This window comes from Choristoneura fumiferana, chromosome 24 (genome assembly GCF_025370935.1).
Source record: "Choristoneura fumiferana chromosome 24, NRCan_CFum_1, whole genome shotgun sequence".
NCBI lineage: Eukaryota > Metazoa > Arthropoda > Insecta > Lepidoptera > Tortricidae > Choristoneura > Choristoneura fumiferana.
In genome coordinates, this window is record NC_133495.1 from 10434190 (window position 1) to 10457645 (window position 23456).

Genomic DNA, 23456 nt, shown 5'->3' on the forward strand with positions numbered 1-23456 from the left:
CCGATTTGCACGTAGTCCACCCTCTTATCTCCAATCATCCCAGTTTGTTTTTTTTTGTACAAAACCAAACCAAGGCGTATACTCGTAGCATATCATATTGTAACGCTTCGATGAAAGTCATTTAGATGTTCCTTTTTTGTTTCACGACCCCGAAATCACTCTGTATATGGTAATACCAATTTGGGGACTAGAATTTTTAATACCTAATTTGTGCAGAACACGGTGTGCAACACCGACACGCACTCAGCCTATTCTTTTATTCCAGTTATGTAATGGGGAGTCGAGTTGTATATCGGTTTAAGGTTCAAATAAAAATCGGACGAAATATTAAATGTCATGTATTTAAGAGTAAGTTATAAAAATGCTAAAGTCGAGAGCAACATCTATTTAAAAATATAATAGTTCTAATGCCCAGTTTCGATCTGCAAGAAGATTCATGCAAGTTGCACCACTACAAGCTCGTTGGCTTTACGGCTTCGCAATGTAATGCCACTTTCACGATTTTTCTCGCAACTCTCAACCGGGCTTAAGGCACGGAAAGCCCGGTGTACTTTGTAAAGACACGCTCAGAAGCGAAGCACTCAGAATTCGACCCATCACAGTAAAACCTAACCATAAAAAAAACACTTAATACAAGCTTTTTGCTGACTGTACTTGCATTGTCACCAAACTACATTTGCATACCAAATTTCAAGTCGATGCTATTAACCGTTAAAGAGTTCCGTCCTGCGGAGACGATCCTGGCTGGACTACCAGAATGTCACTACTAGATTATTGCATTGTCACGCGATTTACACAAGTATTCCAAATTTCAAGTCAATTTGACTACTGGAAGTTGGTCAAATTTAACTTGCAAGATTAGATTACAGACAGACAGAGACAACGGGACAGGTGAAACTAAATAAAAGCTTGTAAAATACGTCTCGCCCCACTTATCTTGTTAATGTACCATCAGCCAAACATGTGGTCTGCCACCATAAAGTTGATAATTATAATCGTTTGCATGTCATAAAACAATAATGCCAATAGACGTGTCTGTCAACTTGAAAGTTTGACTTTAGCGATATATTCATTTGATAGTTTGTTGTTTTGTTGTTTAAAAATTGATAGACCACAGGCACAAGTGACATTGAGATTAGATTTAGTATTTGTTTTTTGTTTTTAAATGGGGTTGAAAATGGAAACATCATATTGCAGTTATTTCGCAACAGATCACAAATCACTAGTGCACACTAATTCAAGGGAATTACAGACTTATGTTATAGTAATGTTACAAAGTACAAATTGTTATGTTTCTCTATTGTTTTACCCCACGAGAGTTTGACTTTATCCGCGAAATAATTGAATTCTGGTCGATTCTGTACAGTCAAGTCATAAATATATACACAACCATAGCGCCAAACATATGTATGTATACATCGACCTTATGGTTAGTGGCATAAAGGTCGGTTTTGTCGTCTTGGTAACCGTACATATATTTATGACCTTGATTGTACGTCTCCGCTCCGCTTCTGAAGAATGGTTCCACTTCATCATCAGCGCTCTCTCTCCGCCTGTTCTTCCAGCAACAGCTTCGCCAGCGCGTGCTTGGCTCCCAGCTCTAGATAGTCGAACTCCCCCGCCTCCCGCAGCTTGGTGAGGCACGCGAGACGCTCGTCCCCCTGGCAGGGGGGCGGCGGCGGCTGCAGCACCAGCCCGGGCTCGGGCGCGCGCAGACAGCGGACCGCGCCTCCTGCGAGGATGTCGGCGACCGACGCGTCGGGGGAGCCGCCCGAGGCCGACCATTCGGCTAGCGCTGGTGATACAAACAATGTTAAACTTGAATAAATTACAGATGTAATCCTACTAATATTATAAACTAGCGTTTACCCGCGGCTTCGCATTCGTAAATCATTACATCTAGCAGCTAAATTGAAATTCCGGAATTTTATTAAATTCCCGTGGGAATTCCCTAAAATTACATCGTGGTTTTCTTTGACGTTATATTATAACAACCATGCCAAATTTCATAACTCTAAGCCCAGCGGCTGTTATTTAGACATTTTATCCTTATCCCGTGGGAATATTGGGACAAAAAGTTGCCTATGTTATTCCAGACGTCCAGCTATACCACGCGCCATATAAATCTGCCTAAAAGTTCATTACTTAATACTCAGTTTTGACGCATTTTTGAGATACATTTTTTATGCGACGTCTTTACGTTACTCCCGGATTGTGTTCGAATCGCTTAACGGTATAGTGCCTATTCAATTATTGGAATTATACCTTTATAATTTTTGTGGTACCTACTAGTCGTGGCAATGAACTTTTAGGCACAGTTAGGCGGCGGAAGGTATACCTACATACCAAATTTCATGACTCTAAGTCCAGCGGTTGTTATTTCAAGATTTTATCCCTATTCCGTGGGAATATCGGGATAAAAAGTATCCTATGTTTTAATCCAGGTTATAAACTAACTTTTTGCCAAATTTCATCCAAATCCGTCCAGCCGTTTCAGCGTGAAGAAATAACAAACATACTCACTCACTCACAAACTTTCACATTTATAATATTAGTAGGATGCGAAAGTTTGTGAGTGAGTGAGTATGTTTGTTACTCCTTCACGCTGAAACGGCTGGACGGATTTGGATGAAACTTGGTACTTGCCCATAGAAGCTCATGTCAGTTTCTATTGCCGTGTACACGAAAAACAGAGTCGGTATTATCCGGGCCGGGAAAGAGTGTCGACCCTTTGCTTATTAAATTTTAAACAATCAAATTTCGAACGCGGCCTTCCAGCCAGATATAAAATATTCGGAAGAGGTTCAGTTAGAGTGGTACCAGTACCAGTAACAGTACCTTGCGCATAGTCCCCCCGGTAGAAGGCGGCCACGGGGCGCCGCTGCGTGAACCGCCCGGTGTGGTGCTGCGGGCGGGAGCCGTCGGGCTGCAGCGCCCGCGGGTGCGCGTACGTCGCGAAGCGCCCGAACGCGCGCGGCAGGTACCACTGCACGCCCGATATGCTGTTCATGCGGGCCTGGAAACATACACCATACACAGGGGTCGGACAAAAAGTGCGGGTGACGTAATCTTGCACACAAGATGATGTTTTTATTTAAACTTCCGTGTGACATGTAGTAACAAAGTAGCATTAATGAAGTAACAAAATTTTCGTAAATAAATCAATGGAATTCAGTGAATAAAATAAATTTCATATCGTTTAAGAAAGAGGTTGATAAATGATAAGTGATAATTGTTTATGAAAATCAAAAATACTATTTGAAATCGTCCTGTAAGTGGTTTGACGTCATCGGCACTTTTTGTCCGACCCCTGACCATATACTAGACCGCTTCTAGACGTCTGTTGTTTCACCGGACATTTTACCGAACTTGCGGTGTTGTATGGCTTACAATGGATGTGTGTACATGCACCCGGACACCTGTCCGGCGACTTAGCCATACAAAACCGCAAATCCGGCAAGAAAAACGGTCCGCAAGCAGCCTACCTATCCAATTCGGGAGCGCCAAAGTTCGCATACTCTTCGCTAGTCATACCGTAACTTTTGTCCAAATTATCGTTTGTCATAATTTTTTCCCCGCTGCAACCTTACATTTTTCTGATTTTTTAAAATAGTTATCCTATAGAAAACTATAGGTAACATTAGGTTTGTTCTATAACAATTCTGAACAATTATGGATGCAGAGAAAAAAGAGTTATGATTGGTTTTTTGGAATCTTTTTGTATTTTTATTTCAATTCCAAATTTTTACTTTTACGGTCATCCCGTAAAACCGAAATTGAAAATACAAACTGAAATATAGATGCACAGAAAAAACAGAATAAGTGATCACCATCACCATCAGTGGTGTAGCGGTATAGCACGCGGTACGGATTACCGAGGACCTGGGTTCGATTCCCAGTGATGGTCTTATTTTTCTGTTTTTTCTGTGCATCTATATTTCAGTTTGTATTTTCAAAAAGAGTTATGACAAACGATCGTTCTGACACACATTACGAGTACATTCGAACTTTCAATAAGAATGCGATCGATATGGATGCTTCAAATTCACTGATCAGAGTAAAATTAAAGGCTACCTTTTTATTTTCATTTTAATCCGTTTAATTTTAGAATGCACATTTTTTTTCATTCTCTGACTCTTCGTCTTTTCCTCTTTCTTTTTTTTCCTTCTTTTTTTTAATAGGTTCGCAAAAGCGGCTGGTTGACATAACTAGAGACCAAAGGGCCGGCAGCTATTGCTCTCAAAAAATTAGCATAGCTATTTTATATACAACGAGACTCGAATGTTTTAATATCTGGTAGCATGGTGAACTATTATATTGTTTTGAGGATGCAGTTTGGAGAGTGGTTGACTTTTTATACCGAGCGACAGAAAGAAGTGGTAAAACCATAGCGATTCCAAGTATGTTCGACAATAAGGTCTCTTGATTCAATGGTATGATGATGATGATTAGAGACGGGCCGAACATGGGTTTCACCGAATGCGAATATTCGGCCGAATGTTCGGTAAAACTTTTACCGAACCGAACATTCGGTTAAATTGATTCGTAAGTTGAATTTTTTTTTGTTGAAATGTAATTTTATGCAACTCTTGATTGAAACAAAAACTTGCTTAATTTCTCACAATAAAGACCTGATTGATTTATATTAACATATAATTTTATTATAAATATCACTGTAGCTTAATCTCAAAACAGCTACAAATTTATATTTTGTTTTTAATTAATAACGATTTTTTGTTATCTGCTGTTATTGAAAATAAAGCTACAGTGTCAACAAAAATATAAAGCCTCACTGTACTTCATAAAAATAACACATTTAGCACTCATCTCATACATGGCTCGATACAGTAAAAAGTTCGAGTACCACTTTGCCGAACATTCGGTTATTTAACCGAATATTCGGTAAACCTGCCGAATATGCCGAATACCGAATGCAAAACGAATATTCGGCCCATCCCTAATGATGATGGCGTGCACTGACCCGGTTAAGGAAGTCCTCGTTGAACTCCATCCGGGGGTCGGCGAGCACCAGCAACGAGTCGCGCGGCAGCCGCGCCAGCGCCGCGTCGCACGCCGCCCGCGCCGCCCGAGACAGGGACACCTCCTGTTGACGAGCGGCTCACTCGAATATACGTACAATACAATGACTCTTTATTGTACACCAGAAATAGTAAGCGATACAGAAAACAGCCACTATGAAATTCGAAAATCGAAGTTCTTCGTATCACACCGCCCCTTTAAAGAAAAAGAAATACATTTGCTAACTTTTTTTTTATACAATATAGGCTTGCGTTTGGCTACAATCACGCCTGATGGAAAGCGAGGATGAGGCCTACGATGGAGCACGCTTGCCTAGTAAATGCTCATTCACCCGACTTGAAAGCGACCAAATTGTAGTGTTCAGGAAACACAGTCGCACAAATACAAACAAAAAAAAAAACAATAATCAGCAAACATAAATAAAACAGAAAAATGAAAATACACGATTTCACGATTTCGATTTTCTCGTATTAAATAGTAGCCGGGCTCGAATTGGGTGTCGCAGGTGCCTACGCCCTCTGTCCTACTTACCGCTAGACTGAGTTTTTCTTAATTTATATACGCCTTGATTTTCGCTAGCTTCGACTAACGGCTCAGTTCATTGATAGATACTGCCTGTTAGTTAACTATTTGGATAAAATCTCGCGAGGCTGGTCATGACTAATAAGGTTGGTCGTGACTCGCGAGTCTGGTCATGAATCGCGAGTCTGGTCATGAATCGCGAGGCTGGTCATGACTCGCAAGGCTGGTCATGACTAATGAGGTTGGTCGTGACTCGCGAGTCTGGTCATGAATCGCGAGGCACGTCATGACTCTTGAGGCTAGTCATGACTAATGATGTTGGTCACGACTCGCGAGGCTGGTCATGACTAATAAGGTTGGTCGTGTCTCGCGAGTCTGGTCTTGGCTTGCGAGGCTGGATATAACTCGTGAGGCTTGCGCGTAGTGAACGTACCTCTGTGGCGGCCCCCGGCGCCAGCACGGCGGTGAGCACGTCGGCAGTCGTCCTGTACTTGTTGGCAAGCGCGGCGGCGGCGGCGCGGAGGTCGGACGCGAACGGCGGCTGGGACGCGTCCTCTGACACCAGTACCTGCAAATAATTATGGTGTAAGTTTGTAGCATTATCCCGCTTTGCTGCCGTGGAACAAATAAAATGGTCGCTCTGAATCCCGTGAGATTTTTTTTCATTGCACGTGTATGATTGAGGAATACGTTTATCGAATTTCAAGTCTCTAGCCCCAGTGGTCATCATCATCATCATCATCATCTCAGCTGTAGGATAAATAAATAAATATCATGGGACACTTGACACCAATTGACCTAGTCCCAAACTAAGCAAAGCTTGTACTATGGATACTAGGCAACGGATAAACACTTCTATAGATAAATACATACTTAAATACATATTGAACATCCAAGACCCGAAAGCAAACATTCGTATTATTCATACAAATATCTGCCCCGGCCGGGAATCGAACCCGGGGCCTCAAACTTCGTAGTCAGTTTCTCTAACCACTTGGCTATCCGGTCGTCAAAGATGTCCACTGTTGGACTTACGTCTGCCCCATAGACCTCCAGCTGCTACGGTTGTAATAGCTCTATATCCACCGTGAGCCTACTGCTTTAACAAGGTCACCCGTCCATCTCGTTGGCGGACGTCCTACGCTGCGCTTGCCGATGTGCAAGCACACAGCGTATCTTCACAGGAAGGCGGCGGCGTAGTCTACCATTACCGCGTCCGATATTAGATGCCGCGCCGACTCCGTCATGTACGGTACGGGCACCAGACGCGCGGCGCCCAGGAGACGACATGCCTTCAGAGCCAGTATACTTACAATGATGAGATCGGTATTCTTATCCTTCTGCAGGCACACAGCCTCGTATCTCCTCAGGAAGGCGGCGGCGTCGTCCACCGCCGCAGCTAACACCGGTAACACCAGATGGAGCCGCGCCGACTCCGTCACGTACGGGACGGGCACCAGTCGCGCGGCGCCCAGGAGACGGACCACTTCCACTTGACGGAGCATTGGGACGTTCTGGGGGCGAAGGCGTTGTGATGAGAGAGATGATCTCCACACATCACGAATCAATGAGGCTTTGTGATACGCTAATTGGCGCAAGTATCGTGAGATCCAATTAATAACCTTGACATTTGTGCAACGTCTGTGATTGATTAATAGTAGATTATTGTCGTGGCCTGGAAGTAGGCAATTGCTGGCTGAGTATGAGTATTAAACGGACGAGCTTGCGAGTCCGTTTAACTAATACGAAGCCAGCAATTGCTATTCCAGCCGAGACTAATATAAAGCTTTTCTCAAAAATGGTGAATAATTCTGAAATAGAATAAACTTTTCAAAATATATTATAAAATTTAATTTTATTCCAATATTTTTCTTATGCTTTCCCGCCTTATTTCATTAAAAATAAACTGCAAATGTATTTTTCCACCGAAAACACCACAAGCTATTTCAGACCCAATAGAAAAAGTCCGGAGTTCCAACAAAATATCTGATACCGGCCATTAGACTTGGCTGTATACGACTTGTGCCAACATTTCCATGGCCATTTTAACTTTTAAAAAAAATGTGACTGATTGCAGGCGCGCTAATTCATTATTGTCGAGCTAGCGCGCCTGCAATCTTTTTAACTTTTTAATTTTTCGCTGACCATAAACTATGCACTTCACCTTCTGATATGTAAAGAATAACGTCACCTTTTACGGTCATTTTTGAGAAAATAACTAAATGAGGCCAATCCAAAGCAAAATACCATAAACTGGACTTATCACGCTAAAACACTGTGTGTGGGGGTGTCAAGTTTGCCTAGCAAGGCGAGTCCTTCGAACTACCCGCACCTGATCACAAAAAGCACCGGCACTCGTATCACGAACTACCCGCACTCGGTTATTTTTATTTGTCACCCCATCACACTGACACACAACACTAGCAAACATCCGATCGTCCATCAGAACATTCATCCCGACGCCGACACTTATTTATAACAGGATTCCACGAAGATGAAAGCTTATATCCATCGTCCCGGTTGAAATTTTCGTGTTTTTTTTATTTCAACCGCTTCACGCACCATTCTTGAGTAGAAATGACAGTCCGTGAAGAGAATTTTGGAATTGTGAAGCTCAGTCCAGCGGTTTGGTTGTTGTATGAGCGAAAAACACGAAAGTTTAAAACGTTACAATCCAAAGCAAGACTGTAGCGTCAAATGTACCTCTTGATAATTTCAAATTTCAATGCTTTTCTACTTGTATCGTATTAGTAATTTGTAGCTTGAAAGTGGGTTAAATTATAGTACAAACATTTTTGAAGACTGTATTTTGGCATACCTACAAACTTCGCGCAGGTTCGAGTCGTTTTTGTGAGTAAATTCAAATTTAAAATTCAGTAAATAGGCCGCAACGGGCACTTTACACGACATTTTTTTAAACTACCAGCGCTTTCGGAAAGACCATCATTGCCAAGAAGAATGCGCCGCAAGAAACTTGGCAGAAAATCATTTTTTCAACACAAATCTAGTACCTTTAAACGAGCAATAAAATACTTAAAAACTACAGTATAAAATTAATGAACAAAATTACAAGAAAATAATAATAATAATGCAGGGATGTATGGAGTCCCTTAGTTAAAAAACTAAAACTGAACATGTAATTATAATATCTACGTTCAGTGGAAGTGTAGACTGCTTCCACCGTCATAAATTAAAAAAAAGCATACACTGTACTCACGCTTCAATATTTCAGCAGCATCTGGGTGGCATTATTCTAAACTTGGGTTCGATTCTCGGTTCCAAGAAGACGAGAAAAAAAAACATATTTTTTCTATCCTTTGTTGTACCTGCGCGTCGTCCCCGTCCCGGGCGGTCAGCCGCAACAGCAGCCGGTAGCGCAGCGAGGTGGCCGGCTCCCAGCGCATGGCCCCCTCCACGAGCGCGGCCGCGCGCGCCCCCCACCGCCGCTGCGCCCACGCACACGCCGACTGAAGCACCAGCTGTTACAACAGGGAACAAAATAGTAGATTATTGTCGTGGCATGGCAGTAGGCAAATGCTGGCTGAGTATGAGTCTAACTTTAGCTTATTCGAAGCAATAAATTGCTATTCCAGCCGAGACTAATATAAGGTTTTTCTCAAAAACGGTGAAGGAAAAAAAAACTAAATTAGAATCGACTTTTTCTCAAAATACGTTGACGTTTTATTTTATTCCAATATTTTTTTTATGCTTTCCCGCCAGTTTTCATAAAAAAACAACTGCAGGTGTATTTTTTTACCGGAAACACCACAAGCTGTTTCAGACACAATAAAAAAGGTCGGAGTTCCAACAAAATAACTGATACCGGTCATTTGAGTCGGCCGCATACGACTTGTACCAACATTCCATGGGCGGTTGGCACCCTTTGTGGGATTTTTTTCTTAAATTAAAATTAAGTGTTATCAATAATTCTCTACATCCAATCCTGTATATAAAAAAAAACGTACAATTTCAAAACTGTGCTCATCATCATCCCAGCCTATATACGTCTCACTGCTGGGCACAGGCCTCCTCTCAGAATGCAGGTTTCCTCGCAATGCTTTGAGACGCTTGAAAGCTTGAATTTCGAAAAACTCAAGAGGTGCGAGCCGGGGTTTGAACCCACGATCCTTTGCTTGAAAGGCCATAGGTCAAAGTACTAGGCCACCAGAGCTCTTCTCTTCTCAAATCCAACTCACGTCCAAAGCCTCCTTATGCACTGTATCCAGCGGAGCTAGCGCCTTCAGCTCTGAGGGCATGAAGGCATGCGTGGCGTTGAAGCCGGTCCAGCGGAGGTGGTCGAAGCGGGAGTCAGGCGGCGGCGCGGCCAGGCCGGGCTCCGCGCGCAGCCCCCCCGGCCACGTCGCGTTGCGGAAGCCCGCCGGGTGCCGCCGAGTGCCCACAGACACCGCCGCCCTGGACAAACATTACACTATACAGGGACTCTGTTTCTCAGGATGTCTGCTTCAAATCCAAGATTTGCTTCTACTCGCATAAATGAGCTACTTTTGTTTAGCAACTTTTTGAAAATATGATCACTGTTATTAACAACGAGAGCATAAAACGAGCCATTTCACCCGAGACTTCCATATCCGCCCGAGCCGGTACGGCAAGGGTGGATAGATACGTCGAGGGGAAAATGGGTTTAATGCTCGAGTTCTGCTTTTCACATCGATTGAGAAGAAATTGACAACAATGAAACAATTTTTGAATTGAAATTGATTGGGAACAGTGGAAACAATTTTATTGTTCGCTTACTAGGCACCTTTTATTTTTCACGCATTGCTATATAATTATATTTTTTTAGTTTTATTGATTTATTTTCATTTAATTTGATTGATTTTTAGTTAGTTTTAAAATAAAAAAAATTAGAAGTCAATCAACTTTTTCTTGTTATTATTCTCTGTCCCGTTGCCTAAGAGACACCAGTGACAGAGTTGCTTGAAAAAACTGTTAGAATTTTTACCACAGATAACATATGGAAATTTATGGTTTTTAAAGAGTTGGCACTGACCTCAGCGCGCGCACCAGCCCGGCGTCCCGCTCCAGCAGCACGCGCGACACGTAAGCGTGCAGCTGGTGCAGCAGCGCCGGCTCTGACGCGGGGTGCTGCGTCACGGCGTCAGCCAGCGCCGGCGTCAGCTGCGGCGGGGACTCCAGCCGCGCTGACACGTAGGTTTCGCCCTGGACAGTAACCACAATACGCTAATAACCTAAACAACAAAAAGCTGGAAAACCCCCGACTTTGTCACTTCAAAGCTCAATATCTCAAAAACGGCTAAACCGATTTTGATGAAACATGTCTAAGGACAAATAATAACGCTCCCAAATAGTTTCGTTCCAACATAACCTAAATAATAACGCTCCCAAATAGTTTCGTTCCAACATAACCTAAATAACGAAACCGGTGTAACCTATATAACCGGTTTATGTGTAACCGTTTACAAGCCCTGGTGCTGAGAGGGAGGCAGTAGGTACCTGCAGGTGGGGGGTGCAGGCCTGGTGCGCGGCGTGCAGCACGCAGCGGCCCAGGTGCTGAGAGGGGGCAGTAGGTACCTGCAGGTGGGGGGTGCAGGCCTGGTGCGCGGCGTGCAGCACGCAGCGGCCCAGGTGCTGAGAGGGGGGCAGTAGGTACCTGCAGGTGGGGGGGCAGGCCTGGTGCGCGGCGTGCAGCACGCAGCGGCCCAGGTGCTGAGAGGGGGCAGTAGGTACCTGCAGGTGGGGGGTGCAGGCCTGGTGCGCGGCGTGCAGCACGCAGCGGCCCAGGTGCTGAGAGGGGGCAGTAGGTACCTGCAGGTGGGGGGTGCAGGCCTGGTGCGCGGCGTGCAGCACGCAGCGGCCCAGGTGCTGAGAGGGGGCAGTAGGTACCTGCAGGTGGGGGTGCAGGCCTGGTGCGCGGCGTGCAGCACGCAGCGGCCCAGGTGCTGAGAGGGGGGCAGTAGGTACCTGCAGGTGGGGGGTGCAGGCCTGGTGCGCGGCGTGCAGCACGCAGCGTCCCAGGTGCTGAGAGGGGGGCAGTAGGTACCTGCAGGTGGGGGGTGCAGGCCTGGTGCGCGGCGTGCAGCACGCAGCGGCCCAGGTGCTGAGAGGGGGGCAGTAGGTACCTGCAGGTGGGGGGTGCAGGCCTGGTGCGCGGCGTGCAGCACGCAGCGGCCCAGGTGCTGAGAGGGGGGCAGTAGGTACCTGCAGGTGGGGGGTGCAGGCCTGGTGCGCGGCGTGCAGCACGCAGCGGCCCAGGTTCTCGTGGTGGTGGGGGGAGTACGAGTTGCGCACGCACCAGTCCAGCTGCCCGTGGACGGCGCGCAGCACTGAGTTGGACAGGATGATGCCGCTCTCTGCAATGGAGACAAACACAAATACTTGTACAATCCTACTTATATTTAACTGCCAGTTTGTGTGTGTGTTTGTAACTCCTTCACGCTAAAATGGCGGGACGGATTTGAATGAAATTTGGTATGTAAATAGCTGGACATCTGGAATCACACATAGGCTACTTTTTATTCCGATATTCACGGGATAGGGATAAAATCTAGAACTAACAATTACTGGGCTTGAGAGTCATGAAATTTGGTAAGTAGATAGCCGCACGTCTGGAATAACACATAGGCTACTGTTTATCCCGATATTCCCAGGGCATAGGGATAAAATCATGAAATTTCACCCACTGGGTTTACAGTCTTGAAATTTTGGACAGGTGTTCTCAACACAACCTCAATGAAGATCACGATATAAATTCGGCGAATCCCCAGGGGAATTTAAAAAAATCCTGGAATTTCAATTGTACCAGATCGAATAGTTTACGCATGCGAAACGGCGAGTAAACTCTAGTAATCAATATTTTTTCCTTCCACTTGCATATTAATATTACTCATCAAAAGTGCAGAGGGATATTTTTTATCTTTAGACAATTTTGAACATTTTTTAATAGGCATAATTACTACTGAACTGAGCCAAAACATCAGTCTATGGATTATGAGTATTCCAAGACTTTTTTTTTATATTTGTTTAATACTGCGTCGGGTGAGAATGCGTTTGTGCCATATCCATTTTTTACCGAAATGGATTTCGAGTTAAGCTTAATATTTCAGATCGTGAATAATCTTTTGCACAAATCGTTGTGTCAGAATACTTATTTTTACTAATTAAATTACATTCAATTTGTACCATATCCACGATACGAATAAATGGTAATCACAAATGTGTGCTATATCCGGATATGGCACAAAAACAATGCTTAAACTCAAGTAAACATTGTGACAAACGACATGATCTTTTACAATTTTGTGACATATCCACTCTCAATCAACTATGGAATTACCATTTATATACCTTCTGCCGCCTAATTTTGGCTAAAAGTTTACCACCAATTCTGAATGAGAAAAACATTAATCCATACTAATATTATAAAATGCGAAAGTAACTCTGTCTGTCTGTCTGTCTGTCTGTCTGTTACGCTTTCACGCCAAAACCGCTGAACCGATTTGGATGAAATTTGGTACAGAGATAGAATAGACCCTGGGAAAGAACATAGGCTATCTTTTATCGCGAAAAAGAGGCTTTAAGGGGTTGAAATAGGGGATGAAAGTTTATATAGTGGAAGTTCGTCGCTGTCGAAGATAAAACCATGAAACTTGGCATTTAGGCATTTAATCCATATCCATACTAATATTATAAATGCGAAAGTAACTGTCTGTCTGTCTGTCTGTCTGTCTGTCTGTCTGTTACGCTTTCACGCCAAAACCGCTGAACCGATTTGGATGAAATTTGGTACAGAGATAGAATAGACCCTGGGAAAGAACATAGGCTATCTTTTATCGCGAAAAAGAGGCTTTAAGGGGTTGAAATAGGGGATGAAAGTTTATATAGTGGAAGTTCGTCGCTGTCGAAGATAAAACCATGAAACTTGGCATTTAGGCATTTAATCCATATCCATACTAATATTATAAATGCGAAAGTAACTGTCTGTCTGTCTGTCTGTCTGTTACGCTTTCACGCCAAAACCGCTGAACCGATTAGGATGAAATTTGGTACAGAGATAGAATAGACCTTGGGAAAAAACATATGCTATCTTTTATCGCGAAAAAGAGGCTTTAAGGGGTTGAAACAGGGGATGAAAGTTTATATGGTGGAAGTTCGTCGCTGTCGAAGATAAAACCATGAAACTTGGCATTTAGGCATTTAATCCATACTTCCATACTAATAATTATTATAAATGCGAAAGTAACTCTGTCTGTCTGTCTGTCTGTTACGCTTTCACGCCTAAACCGCTGAACCGATTTGGATGAAATTTGGTACAGAGATAAAATAGACCTTGGGAAAAAACATAGGCTATCTTTTATCGCGAAAAAGAGGCTTTTAGGGGTCGAAATACGGGATGAAAGTTAATATGGTGGAAGTTCATCGCTGTCGAAGATAAAACCATGAAACTTGGCATTTAGGCATTTAATAAGAAATAAGTCGATATTTGGTTGAGCTTTTTTGAAAATTCGACCTGTGAGGGGATGAAAGTTTATATGGACGGTCTTCGATCGAAGATAAATCGATGAATCTTTATTAAACTTGCTATTTCGGCACGTGATAAGAGATAAATAGATATTTGTTCGCGCGTTTTTTAAAATTCATCCTAAGAGGGGGTAAAATAGGGGATGAAATGAAAGTTTATATGGAAGATCGTCATTGTTGAAGATAAATCGGTGGTTCTTTATGAAACTTGGCATTTGGGCACGTGATAAGAGATACATAGATATTTGTTCGGATCGGATCGGGGCGGAGGCAGGGTGGCAACGGAGTGGAGCGGAGGCAACGGATGGAGCGGAGACAATGCGGGCTACAGCGGAGGCAGTGGATCGGAGTAGAGACAACGGAGCGGAGGCAGCGTGGCAACGGAGTGGAGCGGAGGCAACGGATGGAGCTGAGACAATGCAGGCTGCAGCGGAGGCAGTCAAGTAGAGCGGAGCTGAGGCTGGCGGAGCGGAGGCTGGCGGAGCGGAGGCTGTGGGGAGGAGGTAGCGGAGCGGAGGCAGTGGAGCAGAACGTAGCGGACGCTGCTGAGCGGAGCGGAGACTGGAGCTGATTGATGGTGATGGTGATGATAGTGGTGCTGATTATGATGATTGATGATGATGATGGTTATTGTGGTGATGATGATCGATGATGATGAATGACAAAAAAAATTGTTTATAAAAAATGTCTCATTTGAAAACTTTACCTGCGGGGGGGATGTTAGCAGAGGGGATGATGCAGTGTTAGCAGAGTCTATTAAGCTCATAAGAAAAATGTACGCAATGTGAGGTCATCATGAAAAAAATTATGCAAATTCCAAGTTTCTAGAACAGCCAGCAGTGCGCTATTACTTTTTCTGTTAAGGCGATTTGTATGAAAACACCTTTTTAATGACTGTAGCCAGTTTAATACATCAGTGACTGTAGCTTTTGATTGCATTGACTTAGAAGTTTGATTTTTTCACAGCTATCGGGACTATTGACCTGAGTTTAGGATTTAATTTCAACTAGATACCTATACCCCGCGGGTTTACGAGATTAAGGGTCTTGACAGACAAGCGGACGGACGGACAGCAAAGTGATCCTATAAGGGTCCAATTTTTTCCTCTTGGGGAACGGAACCCTAAAAAACATTTGTTCTGGCGCTTTTCAAATTACAACCTATTTACTTGAAAATATGGGGATGAAAGTTCTTACGGAATTCCAAACAAATTTACTATAAGTATATTTATCGGAACTCTGTGTAGCTAAAATGCCGTCTTAATTATAATCCTACCCTCCTAGCTTACAATAAAGGACGTAAGGTGTCAATAGTTCACTATGAAGAATGAGTCCTTTTGTGTTGGCAGGGTAGAATACACGTCGTTTTCCTAAAATGTGGCTACCCGCAAAATAATTATGTTTTACTAAAGAACATGGATGGATGGAAGAACAAAAAAAATTTTATATTCATAGCAATGTATTGAAATGGTTATTTTCAGTAAACCGTAAAAGTTTCTATGTGCTATTATTGGTAGAATAGGTATCCTAAATACATTAAATACTTCCCAAAGTTACTATTCCACGCGGACGAAGTCGCGGGCAAAAGCTAGTAAAAGTATAAGTAAAAAATATCGGACATTCTATGTTGACATTCATGCCCAAAGACGATAAATCTTTTTACAAGCTTATTATTTAGTTTCACCTGTCCCGTTGTCTGTCTGTCTGTCTGTAATCAAATCTTGCAAGTTAAATTTGACCGACTTCCAGTAGTCAAATTGACTTGAAATTTGGACGATACAATAATCTGGTAGTGACATCCTGGTAGTCTGGCCAGGATCATTTCCACAGGGCGGAACTCTTCAACGGTTAATGGCATCGACTTGAAATTTGGTATGCAAATTTAGTTTGAGTGACAATGCAAGTAAAGTTGACAAAAAGTACAGTCAGTCATATGAAAAATGGAATTTTTATCAAAAACTTATTTTGAAGTCTTATTAAAATAGAAAATTTGACATTACATATCTACGATATATAGAAATAGCTCTATAGTTATTGAATTTATAATGGATGTGGTACAAATTTAATTAAAAGTAATGAACCATCTGGTGCCATATCCAAGTATTTGTGCCATATCATACAACAACGATAAACAACTGTTCATTAAAAATGGATACAGCCATCGCAAATCTGCAAAAATCTCATTAATAACACTATACTGTGTGTTAGTTTATTGTACTAAGAATAGTATATATGTGTACCTTTTTGACCATTTACTTTAAATTTACACTAAAATATAACTTAATGTAAAATAAATATATTGCTTTATTTTGCTCTCCTGTAAACCAAGGTATGAGGCGTATGGCACAAACGCATTCTCACCCGACGACTGGTGCAAATTGACGTAAATCAAATATGGAACCTTAACTTTTTTTACCTACCCAAAAAGGCAAAGGGAATTAGCTCATGAAACATTTTTGTCTTATTTGTTACTATGTTTCTGTTTTTAACCCCCAACGCAAAAAGAGAGGTAATTTAATTAAATTTGGCCGCTATGTGTGTCTTTGTATCTGTGGCACCATTGCTCTTAAACTGGTGGACCAATTTGAATATGTTTATTTTTATTTGAAATCAGGTTTTTCTAGCGATTGTTCTTAGACATGTTTCATTATTTGCAAGTATTGCAAGTCAATTTTACTATTTATTCTCATGTCAAGCCTGATCCTAAAGGGAGACCAGTGCTGGCTAGCTGTAGGTATAATCATGTTTTTTTTTACATTTTTTTTTAATTAAAGCATTGCGTTGCGTTGCGTTTTGCGTTAGGAAAACATCGTGAGGAAACCTGCACAAACCTACGAAGCAATTCAATGGTGCGTGTGAAGTTCCCAATCCGCACTGGGCCCGCGTGGGAACTATAGCCCAAGCCCTCTTGTTCTGAGAGGAGGCCTGTGCCCAGCAGTGGGACGTATATAGGCTGGGATGATGATGATGATGATTGCGTTAATGGTCATAGTGTGTACTGACCCAGAGAGCAGTAGTGGCTGTCGTCTTCGGCCCTTGTGCCCATGTACACATCCTGGCTGACACTCAGCCGGCTCACCAGCTCGGTCAGTCTCCGCGCGTTGATGTACGTGGCGTCCGACACGAGGAAGAAGAAGTCGTATTCATCAAGGAAGTTATCAGCGAGATACTTGAGGGCGTGGAAGGGCTTTAGCATCTCGCGTGTGTCCGTGAAGCCCACGACGTTCGCGAGGCCGCCCGACGCCTGCTGGAAATTGGAAAATATTTTAAGGAATATGATCGGTGTGATAAGTCGTGGTAATTTCATCTACGACCTTTCAAATAGGGTATTTTGTCTGAGCTTTTCAGTGATCAATAACCTATACAAAAAGTTGGAAAACCCCCGACTTTGTCACTTCAAGGTTCAATATCTCAAAAACGGCTGAACCGATTTTGATAAAACATGTCTAAGAACCAGAAAGACCTAGAAAACCTGCTTTCTTTTGTTATTTTTTATAAAAAAAAAATTGCCATCCGATTTTGTATTCGAACCTACCCACAGTGATAAACAAAAATAGGCAGCAAGTGTAAAGGGTTGGGCTGTAAATCAGCACTGTGTGCATGCGCACTTTGTGTGCGTCCACAGCATACGCTGAGCCCAATCCATTTATCACACTTATATAAGTTTAATGTGGAAAATATCTTCCGTTTATTAATAATGTTTATGTTGCTCTAAGTGTGTTAATAAAGGCTTATTCTATTCTATTCTTTCAAATAAAAAAACACCACATTCAAATTGGTCCACCCGTTTAAGAGCTACGGTGCCACAGACAGACACAGATAGACACACACACATTTTTGCGTCGGGGGTTAAAAATACCAAAACATGAGCAGCTCTATATACAGGGTGGCCCATTTATATAGGTCAGTATGGGAAAGTCTGAAACTATACGACATACGAAAATTTCTTCTTAGGAACCATGACATCGATTTTAATAACAAGAAAAACTGCATTCATGCATTTAAAAAAACCTGTACTCAGCTCGGGAATCGAACCCGGTTGTTTTGAAAAAAAAAAAAAAACTTCGAACACCTACTAAAATAAATTAAAGTATGTGAAAACAATGCATTTTATTCATTTTAGACATAATGTTTCATGGACGTATTTACTTCTTAAGACGTACAAAATCGATATCTAAATAGAAATAGTGTAAGTTTTTTATTTTTTTCAATACAACCGGGATCGATTCCCGAGCTGAGTACAGGTTTTTTTTAAATGCATGAATGCAGTTTTTCTTGTTATTAAAATCGATGTCATGGTTCCTAAGAAGAAATTTTCGTATGTCGTATAGTTTCAGACTTTCCCATACTGACCGATATAAATGGGCCAACCTGTATATATCTGATGGCGACCATAAGACCGTATTAGTTGGGGCATGTGACATGAACCAACCTGCCGGCTCCCAGCGGTGATGAAGAACTTGAGCGCTGGGTGCAGCAGGCGCGCCGTGGTGTTGAGGGCGGCGGCCCGCGGGCCCGCGGCGGCCGCCAGCACGCCCGCCAGCAGCGGCGCGCGCATGCCCAGCTCCGTGCTGTAGTACCGCGGCCGCTGGATCGAGCGCCCCCCCGCCACGCCGCTCGCCCGCTGGAACGGGAACGGGAACGGGACACCTCACAGTAACGCACTACTCAACTAATAATAATAAAATACCACCAACGGGACTTATTGGTTCAAGGTTGGTGGTGTTTTGACTATGAGTGAAAATCACAAAAGTTTAAAACGTTATAATAGTAATAAATAATTAATCTTAATTAATTTTATCTACATCCATATCATAACTTCCCTATTATAATGTTCAGAGACGATAAGCAAATGACCTACATTAGAAAACTTGTTGCATCTTACAGCCTTATTCATAAAAAATCCTTAATTGAGGTTTGATCGGTCTGTTACTTAGCAGACTGATTAAGCTTGTTAGACGGTTGTCAAGAAGTACGATTCATAAACGCTTGTTAGCAGTCTGCTAGTTGTTGAGCTGCTGATAGACGGATTAGACGCGTTATGTTGGCCACCTTGAGAAATCAAAGACAAAAAATGGCCTAATCGATAATTAAAAAAAAAATTGACAGGAGTGACAGCAAATTAGCAGGAAAAAAAAAAAAAAGCGAGATGTTTGTTTTCCCGCCATTTCCGATCCGCATGTTTATGTTGTGCAAAAAGCCATAATTATGTTAATCATCCTTATTTTTTTTCATATTTATTGTTAACTAGCTTTTGCCCGCGACTTCGTCCGCGTGGAATAGTAACTTTGGAAAGTATTTAATTTATTTAGGGTACCTATTCTGCCAATAATAGCACATAGAAACTTCTACGGTTTACTGAAAATAACCTATTTTAATACATTGCTTTATATCTAAACTATTTTTTTTTTGTTCTTCCATTCTTTGGTAAAACATAAGTATTCTACCCTGCCAACACAAAAGGACTAATTCTTCATAGTGAGCTCTTGACATCTTACGTCCTGTATTGTAAGTTAGGAGGGTAGGATTATAATTAAGACGGCATTCTTACTAAGCATTGCTACACATATTTCTATATTGGACCGCTTGACTTCCTTGGTGTCAGCACGTGTTTGTGTCGGACCTGCGAAATTTTGTGGCCTAGTGCTATTTTTTTTCGTGTTTTTTGTGTTACCCATCGGAATCGGCGCTCAGTAAGTGTTTTAACCAATTCTTGTACGCTGTTAACCCCGCTATGTCTCATTTCCCGCCAAAACCTCCAGACATAACCTCAGTTGTTGGGGACCCGGTTTCCGCCGGCCCACCGGTGGATTTGTCGCAAGACAGTCAATCGGAGGGGCCGATGGAAGCCGAGATATCCTTACTGGGGACAAAAAGGAGGGCTACGGTGCAGGGTGGATCCCAACCTCCCACTAAGTTGGGGGGCAGGGCTCCTTCCGACTCCATAGCCATCTTTATGAACACCCGGATTATAAAAATGGACGAAAATACACTTCCAACGACGGAGGACCTTTCCTAGTCCATGTTTCCAAACCTGAATCCGATCCCTCCTCCGGTACCACCCTAAACCCCATTAAGTTTGGCCAAGTGATGGTTAACTCTCGTGTACAGAATATAACGCGAGACGGTATAAAAAAAGTAGGTAGAAACCGCATTAGTGTTGAGTTTAACACGGCAGAGGCAGCAAATGCCTTCTTAGTGGACCCTTTACTTGCGTCTAAAAACTTTGAAGCAACCATACCAACATTTAATGTCACTCGCATGGGTATTGTCAGAGGAGTGCCAACGGACCTTGCTCTGGATGCATTCGTCAGTGAAGTAGAGCTTCCTTCTGGCTGTGGGGTAATCCTCAAAGCCAGACGACTAAACCGCAAAGTCCACAAACCTGATGGAGTTGAATGGATCCCTACAGGAACTGTTGTAGTTACTTTCAGCGGCCAAGTTCTTCCGTCCAGAATTTTCTGCTGCTACACATCTTTGGTGGTTGAAAAGTACCGTTTGCCCACAATACAGTGCCACAGTTGCTGCAAATTCGGACACATATCAGAGCAGTGCCGATCAAAACCAAAGTGTTTCAAATGCGGTCAAGAACATACAGGGAAGACATGTGTTGTGCAGGAAGACTTAGCGTTTTGCTTGTTCTGCTCAGGCAGGCACTTCGCTACTAACAAGACCTGCCCAGAACACACTCGCCAACAGGCTATTAAGGATACAATGTCTGAAGACAATATTTCTTACTCTCAGGCATGCGAGAGGTATCCCCCCGTGAAGAGAACGTACGCTGATGCGGCTCAGATGCTCCCCCCTTCCCAAACAGACCATATTTTGTCTCAATCGCAAAACAACTCCTCCCTCCCCCCCACCTTCAGTCAGTCCCAAAGCTATAGGAAAACCGTTTTCATCCCAAGGTCCCCACGTCGCCCCCTAACACAAGGATATGACCGCGCCGCGCACAACGCCTTAATTAGTGATCGGAACCCTCCGCCTCCGAGGACTGGTGCTGCGCTCCAGTCCCCTAACTCCCCGCTCTCACCCTCCTGTCATTCCCCACACAACGATAACCTGCTGGATATGTTGCTATCCTTGTTGATCAATATGTTCAGCAAAATGGATGAATTCCCACTACCGCCCAACGTCGCCAATAAACTTTCCCAGTTTCTTTCAGTTGTCAAAATTCCATCTCATCCAGTGGAACAGTCACAGTCTCCGCCCTAAGAAACACGAAATTCTGCAAATGGTATCCTCGTATGACCCTGCTGTCTTTGCCATATCGGAGACCTGGTTGATTCCAGGATCCCGGTTTCGGGTGCCTGGCTTCTCGTGCCTCCGACATGACAGAGATGACGGCTACGCAGGAGCCGCTCTTCTCATTAAATCTTCTATTACGTATACTCGTATAACTCTTCCCCCTATCGCTCGTGGTATTAATGCCGTCGCCGCCAAGATTATGGACTTTTCCGTTCTTTCGATCTATATTCATGATCCTCACTCTATTAATATATCAGACCTCGAGCACATATTTTCTGCCCTCCCGGGCCCGTTCCTCATCTTAGGTGACTTTAACTGTCACCATCTCATGTGGGGTAGTGCCGATTACGACGCTTTAGCCTGTGATCTCGTTGACCTGATGGAGGACAAAAACATCTGTCTTCTCAACGATGGTTCGCCGACGCGCAGAACGGCTCCAGGCCTGAATCCTAGCGCCGTGGATCTTTCCTTGTGCTCTCCACAATTTGGCACCCTTCTCTCGTGGTCTGTTCTCCAGGACTCCTATGGTAGTGACCACCTACCCATCTTAATATCCTTCCCTACATCCTTTTCCCAACCCAGTTCTCCCCTAAATACTAGTAGGTACCTCTTGTCCAAGGCAGATTGGGATCAGTTCGCGGCGGACTTGGACGCAGCAGTAAGCAAGATGCCCACTGTCTTACCTGAAAATGCTCCTATTTGTCATGACAATCTAATCGACGCCTTCACAGTTGCAGCTAACACAAATATTCCCCCTAAAAAACGCTATAAGGCTAGGTCCTCTCCACCTTGGTGGGATTCTGAATGTTCGGACATGATTCGCCAAAGGAACGAGGCCGAGAGAGCGTATTGTGGAAATATGTCCCTGGATAACTTTCTCGCATTCAAAAAGACGGCAGCCCTGGCGAAACGTATGTTCAGAAAAAAAAAGAAATCGGGATGGTTAAACTTCTGCCAAAATATCTCTCCTCGCACTCCCTCAACTGTACTATGGAAAGCCATAAAACGCTTCCGAGGGTCATTCATAGCCCGCGATGCGCCAAGTAACGACTCCTCAGCTTGGCTCACGGCATTTATCGACACATTATCTCCCCCTTCTGTCCCTCATATTAACTCTCTCCCTTCCCGCTATCCTCTGAATTGCCCCCAGAACAGTTTTGACCAACCGTTTTCCTGGGCAGAACTTCTGGCATCGCTTGACCACCTTAAGAACTCTGCTCCTGGTCCAGATAGTATCCCTTACGCCTTTCTTGTCAAATCTGGTCAGGTTACAAAAAAATACTTCCTAGACCTTCTAAATCATTTTTTTGATCTGGGTTTCGTTCCAGAGGCTTGGAAAAATCAAATTATCATCCCTTTACATAAACAAGGAAAAGATCCTCTCCTTCCTTCATCCCACCGTCCCATCGCTTTATCATCCTGCCTACTCAAAATCCTGGAGCACATGATTAAGAAGCGTCTAGAGTGGTTCGTAGAATCTAAAAAAATCCTGTCCAAAAGCCAATTTGGTTTTCGGAGGGGAATGGGCACCATGGATAGTCTCTCGATTTTAACAACCGACATCAGAATCGCCTTTTCAAGGAACGAGTTCCTTGTTGGTGTATTCTTGGACATATCATCCGCATATGATAATGTCATACTCTCCTTACTCAGAGATAAGCTATCTAAGCTGAGTTTGCCGCAGAAGCTGACGCATTTCATATGTAACTTCCTTATGGAACGTTCCATCGAGGTGAGACATAATGGTTCCCATTCCACTCCGAGACTAATCTGGCAAGGTCTCCCACAAGGATCTGTATTAAGTCCCCTACTCTACAGTTTGTACACCCATGACCTAGACGAGGCTGTTTCACCGTTCTGCAACATTCTACAATACGCAGATGATATAGCATTGTATTCATCGTCCCACTCCGTCGAGGTAGCTACGTGTAACTTGAACCAAGCCCTATTCTATCTGGGAGAATGGCTTGCTGTTCATGGTCTTTCCCTTTCAGTTCCCAAATGTAGCGTGGTCCCCTTTACCAGAAAAAGATCGTTCTCCCCTGTGGAAGTCGCTTTCAATAATCAACTGATCCCTGTTAGTAAACAAGTTAAGTTTTTAGGCGTTACGCTTGACTCTCGTCTTTCCGGTTGCCCCCATATTGATTT

At 43.3% G+C, this 23456-nt stretch overlaps 1 protein-coding gene across 1 annotated transcript in view; it reads right to left on the reverse strand.

The window, feature by feature from the left end:
* Positions 1 to 322: 322 nt before the first annotated feature.
* The window catches only part of Chpf (Chondroitin polymerizing factor), a 28831-nt gene continuing 5697 nt past the window's right edge, over positions 323 to 23456 (reverse strand). Inside the window, exons 2-12 of the mRNA XM_074106412.1 lie at positions 18493 to 18684; positions 17064 to 17307; positions 11506 to 11894; positions 10574 to 10743; positions 9759 to 9975; positions 8889 to 9041; positions 6876 to 7076; positions 5996 to 6130; positions 4982 to 5104; positions 2839 to 3016; positions 323 to 1795 (exon numbers count right to left, since the gene is read on the reverse strand). Of these exons, the coding sequence (XP_073962513.1) occupies positions 1536 to 1795; positions 2839 to 3016; positions 4982 to 5104; positions 5996 to 6130; positions 6876 to 7076; positions 8889 to 9041; positions 9759 to 9975; positions 10574 to 10743; positions 11506 to 11894; positions 17064 to 17307; positions 18493 to 18684 (2262 nt within the window). The 3' untranslated portion in view covers positions 323 to 1535. The remainder of the gene's footprint in view (positions 1796 to 2838; positions 3017 to 4981; positions 5105 to 5995; positions 6131 to 6875; positions 7077 to 8888; positions 9042 to 9758; positions 9976 to 10573; positions 10744 to 11505; positions 11895 to 17063; positions 17308 to 18492; positions 18685 to 23456) is intronic.